General features: G+C 39.9%; 1 protein-coding gene across 3 annotated transcripts in view; it reads right to left on the bottom strand.

Annotated features, from left to right (window-relative positions):
• Positions 1-20,088, bottom strand: part of CD38 (CD38 molecule) — a 133,955-nt gene that overhangs the window by 41,963 nt on the left and 71,904 nt on the right. For 2 of the 3 annotated variants that reach the window (XM_072620303.1, XM_072620305.1), the window contains exons 5-7: positions 12,659-12,732; positions 11,221-11,313; positions 10,938-11,024 (exon numbers count right to left, since the gene is read on the bottom strand). In XM_072620303.1, coding sequence (XP_072476404.1) covers positions 10,938-11,024; positions 11,221-11,313; positions 12,659-12,732 — 254 coding nt within the window. Of the gene's footprint in view, positions 1-1,093; positions 5,167-10,937; positions 11,025-11,220; positions 11,314-12,658; positions 12,733-20,088 lie in introns of those variants that run through there. The other variant, XM_072620306.1, reaches the window with a different exon arrangement.

The following is a 20,088-nucleotide window of genomic DNA, read 5'->3' as shown; positions in this document are numbered from 1 at the left end:
AGCTCATTTTACAGATGATGAACTGAGGCAAACAGGGTTAAGTGACTTGCCTAAGGTCACCAAGTGTCTAAGGCCAAATTCAGATTCACAAAGATGAGTCTTCCTGATTCCAAGCTCAGCGGTCTATGCACTGAGCCATCTATCTACCCTAAGAGATGAAATTACACAGGTAGTCGATGTCCAGACCAGATCTGGGCTCTCTGTTTCCTGACTCTAAGTCTCTTTCACAATATCTCACCTCCTAGTTTGGTCAGAAAACCACCATAACCTTCATCTTGAGTTTTCTCCTTTGTAGTGAATCCTTGTACTTTTTCCAATGACCCAAGATTAAATTGAAAAGGAGGAAGAAGGTGAGGAGTTGCCTAAGGAGGTCCTGCCCTGCATTTCCTTTTCGTGGTCTGTTAGAAAATGGAGTCCTCCCAAAGAAACAAACAAACCCACAAATGAACAAACCAAAAAACTAGATTGACTTAGCTCAGTTCAATTCAATAAACATTATTAAGCACTTAACTTTATGCAAACACTTATGGTCTACTGTGAGGATATAGCATGTACGCAGACGTAAATGCAAAATAATTTGGAGAGAGAACAAACAGTTTGACGGTTCAGGGAAAGCCCAATAGTCTAATGGAGCTGAGTGTTGAAGCAAGATTAGCATCTTGACAGGCAGAGTTACAAGGTATACTATAGCTCTATATTTTATGAACCCCAAACCTGAAACTGTGCCTAATGGATCACCCAACCAGTTGTCCCTCTTCATCAAACAAACCACCTCTTGGAGGAAGCCCTCTCCAAATCCACTTCATTCCAGTGCCTCAGCTTAGTTAATTATCTGCCATATGTCCTGGGTGTAACTTACTTTGTGTGTATTTGTTTGCATGCTGTCTCCCCTCTTAACTTGTAAGCTCTTGAGGGGAAGTGACTGTCTCTTGTCTCTTTTTGTATCCCCAGCCCTTAGCACAATGTCTGGCACGTAGTAGGTACTTAACAAATGGTGACTGATTGATTGATTTGGAGCCAAGCCTAATATAGACCCATGGAGGGATTCAGGCTCAGGGTTAAAGAGATTTGAATGCAATGAGGAACGGGTGGATCATTTAATGTAATACAAAGACTTTATTACGTACATATTTATTTATAACAAAATACTAAAAGGATACAATTCTTAAGGTTAAAAAGACAGTAATTCAGATCAAACTGCTACTCTCCGCATTTGTACATTGACCACAACAGCTGGCCACTAAGTTAGAGAGGAAATAGGAACCCCATTTAAACTCTGCACACCAAGTCCTCACAGGGTGGGCCTTGTATGCCTCGGGTCATAAGGAAGCCTTCACCAGTTGTGTTTCCTACATCACGAAGACATGGGTAGGGTGTGTGGTCTAGATGTCTGTATGATTACGGTAGCACCAGCGTGTGTTTTATGCAGTCTGGGCTTGTTTCCCTTTAGTGAAGTGGGAGAACTACGCTCAGGATCATTATTGTTTTGGAGGTGGGGGGGGGTTCCTCTAAATCCAGGATGCTTTGTTAGTCCAATGGGTCTGTGTTCTTATTTGCTTGGTACTCACTCTACCAAGTGAGACTGCAATCTCTTTATGTCATTTCTTTCTACCTTCTTTCTCATAAAGTCTTTCTGTGCTAGTTTATGTTTGTATGCGTGTATGTATATATATATATGTATATGCATGAACATTTATGTATATATGCATATGTGTGTATATATCTATAAATACATATATGCATTATGTGTGTGTATATATATGTATATATATACATATATATTGTTGCTCAGTTGTTTCACTTGCATCCAACTTTTTATGACCCCATTTGGGGGTTTTCTTGGCAAAGACACAATAGGGGTTTGCCATTTCCTTATCTAGCTCATTTTACAGATGAGGAAACTGAGGCAAACAGGGTTAAGTGACTTGCCCAGAATCACATAGCTAGTAAGGCTAGTGAGGCTGGATTTGAACTCCAGAAGATGAGTTTTTCTGACTTCAGGCCTGACATTCTATCCACTGCATCATCTAGCCTAAATACACATGTGTGCATCATATCTATACATATATGTATACATATATATTTCATGGGCTCAGGGTTCTCAAAGATCTTGCATTTTATATGAAATTTTAAGTCGATTAAATGTAAGGCAATTTGAGGAGGGACAAATCATTAATTAGAATTTACTAGCCTTCAATCTACCTGCCTGAAAGAGCTCACATAATCATAGATCGAGAGCTGGAAGGGACTTTTGAGGCCATCTAGTACATAGAACTTTCTCCTTTTACAGCTGATGAAACTGAGACCTAGAGGAGGTTAAATTATTTGCCCAAGGTTACACAGGTGGAAAGTTTCAGAGATGAGATTGGAACCCAGATCCTCGGACTCCAGAACCAAAAATCTTCCTATTATTGCCTCCCTAAGAACAAAGAGCGAAAGGACAAAAAGCCAATGGGAAGATGTATCCCAGACTGTAGTGATGAAAAGCCCTGGATTGGAGGCCCTACTTCCCTCCCTTCTCTCCTGTGGTACCAGGGAATTATCATAGACTAGAGAGGGGCCTCCAGTGCCTTGAATGGGCCTGAGGTCAGGAACTCTTGGTAGGAGGGAAGGAAATATTCAAATGAAGAACGTCAGCAGAACTTTCTGTCTTGGTGGCTGGGGGCTTTCAGATCCCTGGCAGCTCTGCTCAGGACCTCGTGTTCATCCATTGCAAATGATGGGTGTTAGGACCAGGGGACTCTGGGGGACATGTGCCCAGACTCTAGTAGGATCCTAGATAAATAAATCCTGCTTATATAAAGTGCATAGCACAGTGCCTGGCACATCGTAAGTGGTATCTAAAGGCTACTATCATTATTATTAAACAGGCTTTCTTTGTGCAAATGCTTTCTTAGGATTTTCTTGTCCTTGAGCAAGTCAGTTAATTTCTCAAACCCAGTTTCCTCATCTGTAACATGAAAGGGTTAGACTATATGACCTCTAGTACAATCTCCGAAAGTACTAACAAAAGCAGAATATCAAAATCAAGGCTTAATTTCTTGTTCTTTGTCTAGACTTAAGAAAGTGATGGAGAAAATGATAATGGTATAGATTAAATTTTTATTAAAAAAGGTAGAATAGCTTGCCTCTGTAGAGAGTGAATTCTCCTTCTGACTAGAGGATCTTTTTTATTTTTTGGAAGGTAGAAGGCAAGGCAATTGGAGTTACATGACTTGCCCAAGGTCACACAGCCAATAAGTGTCTGAAGGTCACTCTGATCTTTCTGACTTCAGAACTAGAGCTCTGTTCACTGTGCCACCATTCAGAAGATTCCCAAGCTCACAAAGCTCACAGACAGCTAAAGAATTTAGCAGAAGAATACATATAAAAGCTTCCTCTGCTGTAGAAAGCCCTGACTTAGAGAAGTTACATATTTGGAGAACCATTTCACTGAAGGAAGCAAAATTTCAAGAGGTCTTTAACAGAAAAGAAAGGGCTTGGTGGTGAACTGGAAGAGAGCATTCTGGAACTGGGATTGTCATGAGAGAAGGTTGGCCCTAGGAACAATTGCCTGAGTATGCAAGTTGGGATGCCCAGAAACTGTCAAAGGGATTAGACATGTTTGGTGGTGCCCGGAGGGCTGAGCGAGCAGCAGTGGTTGGAAGTTGCCAGGAGGCACATTTAGGTATGATGCCAGGAAAAACTTCCTAACAATGACAGCTATGCAAGAATGAAACAGACTTTCCAAGGAGACAACTCATCCCCTTTCACTAGGAGTCTGCAGGCAAAGGTTGGATTGCTTGTCCAGCATGTAAGTAGTACAGTAGCTAACGGAAATGGGTCTGGTAAATGCCCAATCAGCCATAACAAACCTAGCACGAGAAAAATCAAGCTTGCCTTAAAAGAAAGCATACTATGGATAAACTGAAGGTGTGATCTGTGCTTACAGATAGCAATAATGACAATAATAGGGTATATTTGCATTAGCTCTATGTAGTTTACAAAACACTTTACATAGTTATCTCATTTCATCTTCACAAGAGCCATATCAGGTAAGTGCAATATTCTCTCTATTTTACAGAAAAGAAAAGTGGAGGCAAACAGTTAAATAACTCACCCAGGGTCCCACAGCTAGTGACTAAGAACAGATTTGAATTCAAGTGTTCCTGGCTTGGCCCAGCATTCTATCCACTGAGCCACCTAGCTGACTTCAAGGCAAACAAAGGTTATGTGACCTGTATAGGGTCACACGGCTAACATCTGAGGTCAAATTTGAACTCTGGTCTTACCTACTCTAGACCCATAGCTCTATCCATTGCACAATCTGGGAGACTATGCTTCTCTCCATGACTGTTTATGTTTAAGTTATCGGATCCCTCCCATCTCACACACTATCATTGTAACATTAGGAAGTATGAAAAGAGCTAGTGAACATTTTGTGGACCTGTTCAACCTTTCATAGGTGTTAGAAGGACCCCAGAATAGAAAGATAAACACAATGAGCCACACCTCCTCCCAGAAGAAACAAAACTCTTTGTTCTAAAAATATTCAGTATTAACATTCATTAACCCTTGAGAACAGGGCAGGAAATCTTAATGGAGACATGTTTCTCAATAGATAAAATAATGGTGTGATATTCAATTTGAATATGCGGAAATATAACCAGGATAAATGCAGTCAGGAGCACAGAAATGGGAGTGTCATGTTTTCTGAAAAGACCTGATCTTTTCTTGACCAAAGAAAAGACACTTATTAGGATGTAAATCAATGTTCCTTGGGTTTTTTTTTTTTGTAGAAATAGGGTACAAATGTACACTTTAGTGTCCCTCACAGAGAAATACTAATTAAAAACATTTAATACAAATATATTTCTAACTTGATTCAAGAATTACTTATTGCTAAATATTAGAATACCTAGATAGAATATAACTGTTGTAAATTATTTTTATAACATTGTTCTGAGACTCAGTAATGCCCGTGTTTTGAAATTAAACCAACTTGCTCTCTAAACGTCTGGGTTTTGAGAGATTCTCTCCTTAATGTATGTGTCTTCTCTGTATTGTCTTAGATGAGGATTAATATTGCAAAAAAATTTTTACTTAAAGACACCTCAAGATTCAGTTCTATTGGCTCTGCAGACTGGTTCCTCAGAGTTTCCTACACACTGAATGAGTTGAACATCCCTGTGAGAAGAGAAAAATACAAAGTATTTAGAAAGAGTAGTAACCACAAGTCACAATTCCATAAGGCTTTAAGGTTTGCAATTCTGTAAGTTGGGCAATGCTAATATTATCATCCTTATCTTACCAGTAAGGAAAGTGAGACTCTGAGAGGCTGAGGTCACAATTATACAGCTTGCCTAGGAGTGGGGAACTTGCAGCTACACGTGGCCCTCTAGGTCTTCAGATGTGACCCTTTGACTGAATCCAAACTTCACAGGATAAATCCCCTTAATAAAACGATTTGTTCTGTAACCTGGACTCAGTCAAAAGGCTGCACCCAAGGACCTAGAAGGCCACATGTGACCTCGAGGCCACAGGTTTCCCTCCCTGAGCTTGTTCAAAGTGAGATGTGAAACCAGGACTTGATTGTTATATGACAGGCAAAATCTAAGAGTTACTGTTCAGTTGTTTTAGTTGTCTCTGACTCCTTGTGACCCATTTGGGATTTTCTTGGCAAAGATCCTGGAGTGGTTTGACATTTCCTTCTCCAGTTCATTTTACAGATGAGGAAACTCAGGCAAACAGGGTGAAGTGACATGCCTAAGGTCACTAAGTGTCTGAGGCCAAATCTGAAATCACAAAGATGAATCTTCCTGATCCAAGCCTAGTGCCTCTATCCACTGAGCTACCTAACTGCCCCAAGTCTAATAATAGAAGTTTAGAATATATAACTTTTCTATTTTTGTGGGGATGTACTAACGAATGAAAACTTTAGCCTGGCATGCAAGGGTATCCACGACAGGGATCCATCTTTACATTGTAGTCTTATCTCAAACTTCTTCCCATCTCAAACTTCTTCCCATCACAAACTCTAAAAACCCTGTCAAAGGGGTTGCTATATTCCAAACTCATATGACCTTTTTCCATCTCCTTGAATGTTTTCACACTATTTCCTACAACTGCACAGGGGTGAGGGAACCTGCAGCCTTCAGGCCACATATGGCCTTTTATCAAATTGAATTCAATCGAAAGACCTCACTTAAGGATCCCACCTCTGGTCTAGAATGACCACTGACTATGAGGGCTTGGTGACCTATGACACAGAAATAAATGCCTTAGAATGGAAGTAACAGCTCAAAAACTGTTAAGGAAGGCCATGTCTGAGGCTGATTTTGTAATACAGATCCTTCACCAATGAACCTTTCTGTATTTTCAAGTGCTAGAGATTTAGAGTGGCTCACAGGATGGCTGAGCCCACAAGATTTTCTTAGGGACATAGATAACATGGGGAGCACAGAAACACCAAGGGAGACCATAGAGGAACACTGACCCTGGCTCAATTTCCCCTTTTTTTCTAAAAGAATTAGTTCCACAACAGCAGTACAGTAAGTGCAATAAGCCATAGCAACACCATCCCATAAATTCTGCTTCTCCTTACTTTCATCCACAACCTGTGGCAGCCCTCCCAGAATGAGAGAAGACTAGTGCATTCCTCAAAACTTCTGGAAACAACACACCCACCTTTCTGCCCCATCTGCTTAGCAGCCCTGACTTCTTTATCACTAATACCTCCTTCCTCTGAAATCTTAGCCACCCATTAAGGCCTAGCTCGGTTCTTACCTGTTGGTGAAGCTTTCCCCAGTGCTCTCCACCCAGAAAAGAATGTCTCCCTTCTCAGATATTCACAATGCTTTGTCGCTCTCCCAGGTACTTATATTCTATTTTGTATTGTTTCTTAAAGTAATTGAGACAATAGCTTCAGAAACAAAATAAACCCACAGAGGTGACCAGCATTTCTATGTAGCAGTAACAAAATCCAGGAGGAAATCAATGAGAAGACCTCAGTTAGAAGGGATTTCAGAGGCCACCTAGTTCAACCTTTCATTTCCCAGACAAGTTAAGTGACATGCCCAAAATCATACAAGTAGTAAGTATCAGGGGTGAGATTTGAACCTAAGGCCATTAAGGAGCCAGTGAACACTCTCTTTACTATACCATGCTATCATACTTAAGGTCTCATTTGAAAGAACAGTATGTGTAAAATATCTGAGTCACTAGCCATTCTAGCAGCTAGGTGGCAAAGTGGATAGAGCACTGGGTTTGGAATCAGGAAGATTCATTTTCATGAGTTCAAATCTTCATGAGTTCAAATCCAGCCTCAAACATTTACTAGCTGTGTGACCCTAGGCAAGTCACCTGTTTGCCTTCATCTGTAAAATGAGCTGGGGAAGGAAATAGCAAACCACTCCTGTATCTTTGGCAAGAAAACCCCAAATGGGGTCACAAAGAATCAGACATGACGGAAATAACTGAACATTAGCAAATCAAAGAACACTCAATATATGTCTAGGCACTATCATAACATAGTCCCTAAAGGGAAAAAAAAGAACCATATTATAATTATTTGTGCGAATGGCCCAGCCATTTGCAAGATGGCACAGTGGATTGAGTGTTGAACTTGGAGTCAGGAACACCTGAGTAACATCCAGCCTCAGATGCTTACTAACTGTTGGCCCCTGGAAGAGTCACTTAACCTCTGTTTGCCTCAGTTTCCTCATCTATAAAAAGGGGATGACGAAAGAATGTACCTCTCAGAGTTGCTGGAGGATCAAATGAGGTAATGGTAAAATGCTTAGCACAGTGCCTAACACACAGGGAGCATTATATAAATGTTAACTAACTTCATACTAGGATACAGGCACCCTAAGGGGCAAAGACTGTGTGCTATTTATTTTATTCATCTGTGTGTCTTCCCTAAAGCTTTGCCTATAGTAGATGCTTAATGTCTGTTCATTGAAAAATACAATTTCCTCTCCACGGAATGATTTTTAAATATAGCCTAATTTAAGCTTTATTTAAGGCCAAATGTAAATCCACAGACACATATACTAGATAGAGTATCAGGATGATGTTCCAAAGGGGAAAACAGTACACAAATGATTTGAACTTTTAGAACTGTGGATTTTGAGCTGGAAAGAATCCCTTTCATTTTATAGGTGAGGAAAATGAGACCCAGGCAGGGCTAAGTGGATTACCCAAGGTCGCAAAGATATTGGTATGAGCGACATTTGAACTCAGGTCCTCAAAATCCAGCCAACCTTCTATCTGTGAAACTCTACTGAAATAGCTATGCTGCCAGAGTGAAATGCAAAGGAAACTGGAAACATGGTAAACCAGATGTTCCCAGCTTCTTGAGGGAGAATAGCAGTTTTTTTATTTACTTAAAGAAACATTGAAATCAAAGTCCAGTAGACCCATAATAAGATTTTTGGGTGCCATAGGCATGGTTGCAAAATTATGTTCTCTTTGAGTTCCTGACCTCTAAAGGTTTTGACCATTCACTATAAACACAGGCTTGACTATCATGAAATTAATTCCTACAAACTGTGGAAAACAGAATTTTCTAATAAAAAAATGCGCATTTATAAATATTAAAAAGTATCCCTTTGCCTCCCTTTGAGTGTTGCCTTATACAGTTGCTGACCTTGTCTGTCAACCTAGTACCAACTCTGATGGTCAGAGTCCAGGATTCATGGATTAGAGGGTAGCTTTGTTTGGGTATTTTAACCACATTCAAAAGAGAGGGGGAGGTGTGGCTAGAAGTTGTGCCCAGAATCTGTACTCTTCTCTAGAGTATTTCAAACAGAAAGGGAACACGATTCTGGCTTCTAACCAGACTCCTCTCTTAGATGAATTTGAGTTTAGTATTTCTGTATGTGGAATATACTGACCTAACCACATTTTCTAATTCTCAGTGAGGATAATGTTATTTTTCATTATCACGATTGGGGAGAAAAAGTAGTTAAGTTGTGGGATCAAAAAGATAGAAGTTGTTACTGTCAGACTCAACAAGTATGCCAGTTTCTTTCCCACTGTGAGGCTTCCTGTAGGTAGCTTATAAAAGCAGGAAGAATCCAGCACCTCTGGAATTGTGTCCTTATACTCATTTTTATTTTATGGTTGTAGAATTGCAAATATTGAAAGGAGAGAATGCAAGAGACCCTTGAAGCACTTTGGAGAGTCTGGTCACCCAAGCGGTTTTCCCAGCATGCTTTTGTTTGTATGTTCCTAAGTTCTGTTTCCCTGGGAATAGCTTTGTGCCTTGGACTGTGCAACTCTGGGATGATGGGATTTTATGAAAGTACTGAGCAGTTAAGTATGTCACAGTCATTGAGAGCTTGAGAATACCTTCTGAGTCCTTCCCTGTTTTCTTGGATGTGCTTGTGCTAGAGATCAGGCAACCCAGACAAGTTTTAAAAAAAGATGCAACCATCTCACTGTTAAGGTGATTCTTTTGTAGGATATCATTGGCCTAAGTAACAGTTCAGCACATATAAAACCACTCAAAGAACATTCTTTTCAAAAATATTCTGCTCCAAATTGTGAAAATCTGTGAAAATGTTATGAAGGTGGAATGGTTTGGAGAAATTGATTTCACTGAAGTCATTCAAAATAGCCCTAACATTTATGGGTCTCATTCATTCGTAACGTGCTAGATACCTTAGGAGATACGAAGAAAATTAAGACACAGTCCCAGGCTCTAAGGGTCTTACAGCTCGACCTTATGAAATTCTGATCATTTCTCAGGTCCTTTCCAACTAAAAGAAAATCAGAATATGTTTTTTCTATGAGGTTAGTGAAAAATCCCTGATTTCAAAGCCTGCCTGGGACCAGCCCTCCTTACCTTAGAAACTTTCATATAATATTCTCATCTAGCCAGCAACCACATTCAGACTTTTTATTCCTATCTGTCTATCAGGTGAGTATAAGAAACTCATGGGGAAGCATGCTTAGAAAAAAGACAGTGATGAGGCTAGGAATAAGGAGAAGAAAGGGTGCCACAGAAAGAGGGAGCAGGGGCTTATATTAGTCAGTTAACAAACCTTCGTTAATTTATTAAACTTTTACTATGTGACGGCACTATGCTAAACATTGGGGAAAAGAAAAAAGGCAAAAAACAATCTCTGCCCTCAAGGAGAATACATTCTAATAGGAGAGACAACATGAAAAAAGATTATATATGTGTGTATGTGTATACATAGAGACAGAGACAGAGAGAGAGAGAGACAGAGAGAGAGAGAGAGAGAGAGAGACAGAGACAGAGAGACAGAGAGAGAGATTAAGTGGAAGGTAGCCTCAAAAGAAAAGCATTAGAGGTGGGGAGGTGAGGGGAACAGGGAAGAGGATGAAAGAGACTGAGGAGGTAAGATTTCAACTGAATCTTGAAGGAGCAAATTCTGGAGGCTAAGGTGGAGAGAGAGGGAATTCCAAGGATGGGAAATTAGTCATTGCAAAAGCAAGAACAGTAGCTTTGCTCTGAGGTCTTCCAAGTATTTTTCACAATCATCCTTTGAAGTAGGTAATATAACGAATAATTCCCCCATTTTCAGATGAGAAATCAGCCCACAGAGTTGAAGGACCTAGGTTTGAAATCTGCCTGCTTCACCTGTAAGATCTTGGGTAAGTCACTTAACCTGAGCCTTAGATGCATTACCTATAAAATGAAGCCACAAAGCTAGATGGCTCTAAAACTGAGTGACCCTATGATCTGAGAGTAGCAAGGGGCAGAACTGAGAGCCCAGCTCACGTCTTCCTCCTCCAGACCCAGTGGTCTGTCTCTCCTCTGCACCAAGGACTTTTTGCACTGTATGTACCAGAAACTACTACTATACTCTTTGGCACGACGTATAAGGCTCAACGACAGATACTTCTGGGTCAGCGAGGAGAACAGGGAAAATATTTCTCAGAAAGTTAAGATGCCTTTTCTTTCTATTTGTAGAGAAAGCAATTACCTGTGGTCATCCTTACAGGAGAATGCAATGTTCCTGCCTTCTATAATGGATTTCAGCTCCTTGATGGAAGAACTTGAACATGAGTCACTGGAAAGGAAAGAAAAAAAGATGATGAACACATACCCTGAAGATCCAAATCTTCGCTGGCTCCTGAGTATTTTCCATGCAAGCGCAGTTTCCCTAGGAGTGGCTGCTTTGGAATGCATTCTGACAACCACAACATCTCATTAATGCATTATGAAATGATATTGGGTTAATTGTTGACATTTAATATTCAGTTTACCTTGACTGTCCCCTGATGTTGTGCATCACCCAAATCTTCATCAAATGGACTTTCTTTGGATTCAAATGGTGAACCTCCACACTTCCGAAAATGCTGAGGCAGAAGGGACACAGAACAGAAGGCAGCTTTCAACAGCAAATTCAAGCCGCTGGCAGCCTTTAACTGGCTGTTAGAAATTATTACCCACTTAGCACAAGGGACAATAAGCTACCATTTGGGATAAAAGGCACAATTTCTATTCTGAAATGCAACATTTAGTCATCCATCCATCCATAAGACCTTTCCTCCATCACAATGTCCTCTGTCTTGAGTCAGTAATGGGCATGTAAGTTATGCCCGGGGACGGATCTCTAGCAACATCAGCAAATGTCTTCCCAGAAGCATGAGTGGAAGTCATGAAGTGAAGCCTTCTCATTTTAAATTGTCACAATTCAGAGTTAGTCACACTTTTGAGAGGATTTCCCTAGGTCTTTTTGTTGATCCAGATATATTTGTGTATGGAGGAATATATAAACCAGTCTTTCTCTCTCTCCCTCACTCTTTCTGTGTGTGTGTCTGTGTGTCTGTCCGTGTATATGTATACATACACATATGTATATATACATACATATACATATATGTATATATACACATTCATTCATTTATTTCTAGCCCTGCAGCTCATTCCCATGATCCTTTTCTGAGCATTTCTGAAAGTAACGTTGCATTAATCTCTGACAGTCACTAGTTCTCACCCCAATAAGAGTCTTACAAGAACTTGTGTCATATATTAGCAAGTTGACTATAATGCTCTGGAATGCTAACTTTTTTTTTACCCAAGGCCCTCAAAGGGAATGAAATAAATCCCCTCAGAATTGACTCCACATAGAGAAAGGCATTTGATCAATCGATCAAAAATTTATTGACCTTAAACTTCTGGCTGCATGTTAGTGAGGGAAAAAAGGGTGTTCACCTGCACCTAATAGAGTCTCTCTCTTCCTTCAAGACTCAGATCATCTCAGACATCATCTTTTGGAAGAAGACTTTCCTTCCCCCCCCTTTTGCTAGTATCCTTCTTCCCAAACTCTACCTTTTTCTTATTTGTATTTATTTATTTTTCCAGGCTGCATATATTTTCACACGTGTTTGTTGCCTTCCCATTAGAATGTCAGCTCCTTCCCAGTAGGGGTTAGTCCACCTTTAGAGTTACATCTGCAGCCCCTAGGACAGTGCTTTGTAGCTAAAAGGCACTTGATTAAGCTGAACATAATGAACTAGCACTTCAGGAAACTTAGTCTGGTAATAGAATCTGAATTTTAACTTTTTTTTTTGATCCAGAGCTTCAAGACAAAAAATAGTGAATCATAAATCTTCCAAGACTGAAATTTAACTATCCAAAAGATAATGCTCATATATACATATACCTAATCTCACACATACAAGACATAACAAGAGGTACCTGCTGTTTACAAAGGCATGGCTGATTGATCCGTTGAGCATCACGTGGACAACACCACAGGCTGATTCTGCAAACTGAAAACATGTTCACCATTCTTCAATGTGACAACGTTTAGCTTGGCTAGATGATTATATAGCAATACCTGGATGGTTTAAACATTAAGAAGACCTCTTATTGGTAGGAAGGCAAGCTGCCACAAGGTGAGGAGATAGTCAGGAAAGCATCATGCTGGGCAACAGCTGAAGGAAAGAACAGTTAATTGTCCCAGCATTTATCTTAGGGGATTTAAGGATGCCAGAGAGTAGAAAGGGGGATGCTGTGTGGACAAGGGAAAAGGATATGTGGATACGAGCTTATAACTGATATGAGAGAACAGAGCAGTGAGAAAGTGTATGGCGAGTCAGTGGGATGCTTTCAGGAAACAATGGGAGATGTGACATGACTGTGGTTCCTACAGCATTTAATCCTGGGTCCCCTGCCTTTGTGTGTCATTGTGGTGAATGGAGATGTTCATAGGTGTCTCCTTCAGTCCTCTAAGCTCACACACAAGCATGCGCCAGACCTGGGGAAATAATGGTATAGTTAGATGTAACCTAGCTCTTCCCAGCTGAATAATAGCTGAGTTTACTTCTATATTCCCATCCCTAGAGAAGTCATTGGGGAGATGTAACACTTATTATGGCCTAAACTCCGAAAAGAAAATAGTGATTATTTTAGCAAATGAATGTGTGAACTCATTAGCAAATGCATTTCTCCATTCTAATTTGGTTGGAGAGCAATATGCCCAATATTTCTGGATTCTGGTGAAGTGTTGAAAAGCAGGATTTAAAGGCAACATAGTATAGTATAAAAAGAGAGGGAGGGAAAGAGAGAGAGAAGGAAGGATAAGGGAGAAAGAGAAATAAAGAGAAAGGAAGGAAGAAAGGGAGAGAGAGAGAGCATGAAAACATGAGAACAGTAGACTTGGAATCAGAAGACATAGGACGTGTATTTCCTGGTTCTCCAAAAATTAACATTTGAGGTGGTTTGGGGTAGGAAGGTAGACTGCCCCCATGGGATGCTCCATCCTCCTCAGGCTCTATTTCTATACCAACTCCCTAGTCCTATTTGCTTATTTTATATTCCTGGGGTAGAAATAGATGAGAAATACAAATAAATTTACAAGGTTTCAACAACTTCTGGATAACTTTTGTGGGATGACCCCCTTTTTTAAGGCATAAAGCAACAGCAATAAGAAGAAGTTAAGATAACACAAAAATAATTTTTTAAAAGATATATCCCTGAGGGTCAGCTAGGTGGTACAGTAGATATATTAAAATTGTATAGTACAATCTCTCTCTCTTTCCCTCCCTCCCTGGGCAAGTCACTTAACCCTTATTGGCTCTCCCCCCTCCCCAAAAATAATATGTATATATACATATATATGCGTGTGTGTGTGTGTGTGTGTATGTGTGTGTGTGTGTATGTGTGTGTGTGTGTGTGTGTATGTGTGTGTGTGTGTGTGTGAGACAAAGAAAGAGAGGGAAATAAACTCTTCTGCTTCTCAGCTGTGTGACCTAGTATTTAATATCAGTTAACACTCTGGGCCTTAGTTTCCTCATCTGTAAAATGGGAATAATAATGTTCTCGCTCGCTCTCTCTCTCACTCAGTCTCTCCATTTCTCTCTCTTCTCTCCCTTTCTTCCCTCCCTCCCTCTCAGGATTTCTATGAGGATCAAAGGAGAAAACATAGCTATTTAATGACATGATAAGGACCTGCTAAGATTGATTGGCTTTCCTAACAGTAAGTGAGAATATTCACTTGAATGGATAAAATGAAGAGTCTGACTTTAGTCCACAGTTTCTTGCTTCCTTGTAATTCTCTTTGGGCTATGCCTACGTTCTATGCTATGGTTACTTTTTCAGTTATTTTTCAGTCATGTGGGACTCTTCATGACCCTATCAGGGATTTTCTCGACAGGGATACTGGAGTGATTTGCCATTTCCTTCTCCAGTTCATTTTACAGATGAGGAAACTGAGGCAAACGGGGTTAAGTGACTTTCCCAGGGTCACACAGCTAGTAAGTGTCTGGGGTCAGATTTTAACTCCAATCCTCCTGATTCCTGGGCTGTCACTCTTTCCACTGTGGCACCTATGGTTAGAAGGTAGTAAAACAGATGGCATACAGATGAGAAGAAACAAGGCAAATCAAAATTAGAAAGAGATAAAACTGATATGTATGAAAGACTGAAAACTGAGACACAGATGGGATGGGAACCAGTAGAAAGAGGATTGAATTTGGAATCAGGTGACCAGAGCTAGAATGCCAGTTCTTGTGCTTACCAGTTGTATGACCTTGAGCAAGTGACATTCCTTCTCTTGACCTCAGTATATACACATCTAAAATGAAGAGGTTGGCCCAGAAGATATCTGTCTCTTTTAAATCTAAATCCTAGCAGACTTTTTCTCTTCACTTCATTACCTTTTTCTCATTTGGATTCTATCCCAGATATGGATAGTAACTGCAAAATGATAAAGGAAATCCCCAGAACTACAGAAATTCAGGAGAGCTCAGGACATTTTAAATTGATACTAACATTGTTCACCACTACAGGGTTACTCCTGCCTGTAATCAATTGGCTTATGTTGTCTGAATTTCATATCATTTAAGCTCTACAATGGGGCAGTAAGGTGGCACTAGATAGACTAGATAGACTGGATAGACAGCTGAGCCTGGAGTCAGGAAAACTCATTTTCCAGAGTTCAAATCTGACCTCAGACACTTACTAGCTTTGTGACCCTGGGCAAGTCACTTAAATCCTGTTTGCCTCAGTTTCCTCATCTATATAAAATGATCTGGAGAAGGAAGTAGCAAACTACTCCAGTATCTTTGCCAAGAAAACCCCAAATAGGTTCCCAGAGTTGGCCATGACTGAAGCAACTCCGTAAAGGTGAAACTGACCTTTTCCTCTCTTCATCACTATCATCTCTCCCTATCCCTATAGTCAACATTTTATTTGACTTTGTCAGTCTTTGGCTTTCCCAGTGGAGAATGGGCAGAATCTCAGAATTTGTGACACAGCAGTCCAGCTTTAGCCTGAGAATCAGAAGAAATAACTTGGCCACAAACATCTATGTGACTGGAAAGAAGTTGTTTGACCTCTCTAGATTTCAGTTTCCTCCTCTATAAAATGAAGGGTTGGATTACATGACCTCTGAGTTTCCCTCCATCTCTTATATTTTATGGATATAATCAAGCTCAATAATTACAAATTTTAAAAAGAGACACTGGTTTGGGCAATACTCAGATTTTTACAGCTCATGATATCCCTTAGTTAAAGGTAGTATAAGAATTATTTCCATTTTATAGATAAGAAAACTGAGGCACATCAACAGTCATATGGACAAAAAGTAGCATAGCCTTAAACCTTGGTCTTCTTTCTCCAAGGTCTAATATCCTTTATTCTATGATGATTTGCCGGGATATGAGTTAATATTTGTGAAAAGGAAGGAATTTGGCCTTAGGTCAGCCTTAAGCTGACTTAAATGCCACCCTTTCCAAAAAGCCATCATACCCTTCAGTTTTTAATCATCTTTTTCCTAACAGACCTCACTTTCCTCTACAAGTCCTAATTCTCATGCATTTATCGTGTCCTATGTTGTACTACAGTTATTCCTGAATGTGAAATCCACCCATTAAACTACAGGCTCACTGAAGCAAATCTTTCCCTACCCTCACCCCATCACCCAGCAGAATGTTCTATAAATTTCCACAAGGATGTCTGAGTGTTCTCATTTCCTCAACCACATCAGATCACAAAATTTATGAATGATGCCTTATTAAAATAGTTTTTGAAGATTGCTGTGGCCAAAAATTTCATCCCCCTGAGGCCAACCCTGTGACAGGCCTGCCTGAGCAGAAGTAAGTTGATTCTTGGATGACAAATAAACAGTCCACCCCAGGTGTGTCCTCAAATCCTCTCCAGCTTGCCAGGACTTGTCAGGTTCATGTTCTGCTGGCAAAACCATTAAGAACCCATGGTCACAAGAAGGAGCAAAGGTGGCAGAATAAAGCCAGGGACTCGCCTGAGCTCTCCCCCAAACCCCTCCAAATACCTTTAAGAATGACTCTAAAATTCTAGAGCAGCAGAATCCACAAAAAGAGGGAGTGAAATAAATTTCCAGCCGAAGAAAACTTCCAAGGTCAGCAGGAAAGGTCTGTTGCACCAGGGTAAGAGAGAAGCACAGTCAAACACAGACCATGCCAGTACAGAAAAGGATCCAGCAAACCAGGAGCAGGCCTCAGAGGGACTGAATTACTCAGAGAAGTGGCAGTTTCCAGACGACTCAGCTCACAGATGCTAAAGACAACTTAGAAGGTTGGCAGAAAGGATCCATTGCACCTGCATGAGAGTGGAGGGCAGTCCACTGCAGGCCATGACAGCATAGCCCTGTCCCCACCAAACCAGGCATAGGACTTGGGAGAGGCCGAATCAGCAGCACAATGGCTCCTTATAGGACTTTCAACCTACAGACATTAAGTTCATCGAACAACTAGTCAGGATATTACAGGAGTCTTTTTGCTAGTACTAAGGCAGGACTCTGTTGTTTTACCCATGCTCAGATCCAGGTCCTGGGTGGCAGTCCCAGGACAAGGAAGAGCACTAGTATAGCAAAGCTTGCAGCCACACCCTCCTCACATTTCCAGGGCAGAAAAGGGTGCTTGTGGTCTCTCACAGACCAGAGCAGAGGGCAGGAGAGTAATAAATGCCTCTCCTTAGATCATACCACCTTGGAAGAACAGGAAACTTACAGGTCCCTAGAAGTATCTCTGAAAACAACTGCACAAACCCCCTGAAACTTGGGAGAGTGCACCTTCTACCCTGGAAACAGAGCCCTACTTTAACAAAGACTTAAAAGTCAACCAGTAAGCTGGGAAAAGGAGCAAAGAACAGAAAAAAAAAAACCTCTGTCTCTGAAAGTTACTATGGTGACAAGGAAGATCAAAATACACACTCAAAAGAAGATAACACAATCAAAGCTCCTATATCCAAAGCCTCCAAGAAAAATATGACTTGGTCTCAGGCCATGGAAGAGCTCAGAAAGAATTTTGAAAATCAAGTAAGAGAGATAGAGGAAAAATTGGGAAGGGAAATGAGAGTGATGCAAGAAAATAATGAAAAATGAGTCAATGGCTTGGAAAAGGAAGCACAAAAAGTCCTGAAGAAAATAACACATTAAAAAGCAGACTAGGCCAAAAAGTCATTGAGGAGAAGGATGCCTTAAAAAACAGAACTGACCAAATGGAAAAGGAGGTCCAAAAGCTCAAAGAAGAAAATAATTCCTTGAAAAATAGAATGGAAAAAATGGAAACTAATGACTTTATGAGAAATTAAGAAATAATAAAACAAAACCAAAAGAATGAAAAAATAGAAGACAATGTGAAATATCCCACTGGAAAACAACTGACTTGGAAAACAGATCCAGGAGAGATAATTTAAAAATTATGAGACTGCCTAAAAGCCATGCTCAAAAATAGAGCCTAAACATCATCTTTTGTGAAATTATCAAGGCCTGATATTCTCAAATGAGAGGAAAACTGCCTTGATATTCTAGAACCAGAGGGTAAAATAGAAATCGAAAGAATCCAACAATCAGTCCCTAAAAGAGATCCCCAAATGAAAATTCCCAGGAAAATGCTAGCCAAATTCATGAGTTCCCAGGTCAAGGAGAAAATATTGTAAGCAGCCAGAAACAAACAATTCAAATATCCTGGAGCCACAATCAGGATAACACAAGGTTTAGCAGCTTCTACATTAAAGGATCAGAAGGTCTGGAATATAATATTCTGGAGGGCAAAAGAGCTAGAATTACAACCAAGAATCACCTACCTAGCAAAACTTGAGTATAATTCTTCAGAGGTAAAAATGGACATTCAATGAGATAGAGGACTTTCAAGCATTCTTGATGAAAAAGTATAAAAAGGTAAATAGGAAAGGGAAATTATATGGGACTTGATAAGGTTAAACTATTTTCATTCCTACATAGGAAGATGATATTTGTAACTCATAAGACCCTTCATATTATTAGGGTGGTTAGAAGGAGAGAGAGAGAGAGGCACAGGTGTCAGTTGAATAGGAAAGGATGATATCTGAAAAATAAAATTAAGGGGTGAGAGAGGAATGTTTTGGGAGAAAGAGAAAAGGTGAGGTATTATAGGGTAAATTATCTCAATAAAGAAAAAGCTTTTGCAGTGGAGAGGAAGAGGAAGGAGGTGAGGGGGAGTGAGTGAACCTTACTCTCATTAGAATTTGCTCAGAGGGAATAACATACATACTCAATTCTGTATAGAAATCTCCCCTGCAGGAAAGTAGGAGGGGAAGGGGATAAGAGAAGGAAGAGAATCATAGAAGGGAGGGCAGATTGGGGGAAGGGGTTGTCAGAAGCAAAACACTTTTGAGGAGGAACAGGGTGAAAAAAGAGAGAAAATAGAATAAATGAGGGGACTGAGGATGTAGGGAAGTACAGTTAGCAATAATAATTGTGAACATAATTTTGAAGTAGATTTCTCAGATAAAAGCCTCATTTCTCAAATTATAGAGAACCAAGTCAAATTTATAAGATAAGAGCCATTCCCCAGCTGATAAATGATCAAAAGATAATGATCAGTTTCCAGATGAAATAATCAAAGCTATCTATAGCCATATGAAAAAATATTCTAACTCACTATTGATTGTAGAAACACAAATTAAAACAATTCTGACATACTACCTCATATTTATTAGATTGGCTAATTGGACAGAAAATATAAATGACAAATGTTGGGGGGAAAGTAGGAAAAATGAAACTTTAATGCATTGTTGATGGAGTTATGACCTGATCCAACCCATCTGTAGAGCACTTTGGAACTATGCTCAAAGTACTATAAAACCATGCATACCCTTTGACTTAGCAATGCCACTACTAGGTCTATATCCCAAGAAATAAAAAACAAAAAGGAAAATATGCAAATATATTTATACGTGCATTTAATGTGCATATATGTACATTTAGTGTAAATACATGTACATTTATATGTACAAAAATATTTATAGCAACAGTTTTCTAGGGGCAAAGAATTAGAAGTTGAGGGATGCCCATCAATTGGGGAATGGCTGAACAAGTTGTGATATGTGATTGTGATGGAATACTATTGTACTATAAGAAACGACAAGCAGAATGCTTTCAGAAAAACCTGGAAAGACTTGTATGAGCTGATGCAAAGTGAAATGTACTGTGTACAAAGTAACATTTTGTAAAATGATCAGCCATGAATGACTTAGCTATCCTCAGCACTGCTATGATCTAAGACAACTCTGAAGGACTTATGATGAAACATCCCCAGAGCAAAAACTGTTGGTGTCTGAATACAGACTGAAGCATACTTTTAAAAAAATTCTATATCATTCTT

This window comes from Notamacropus eugenii, chromosome 6, assembly GCF_028372415.1.
Source record: "Notamacropus eugenii isolate mMacEug1 chromosome 6, mMacEug1.pri_v2, whole genome shotgun sequence".
NCBI classification, from domain to species: Eukaryota; Metazoa; Chordata; class Mammalia; order Diprotodontia; family Macropodidae; genus Notamacropus; species Notamacropus eugenii.
This window is presented reverse-complemented; position numbering and strand designations above follow the sequence as displayed.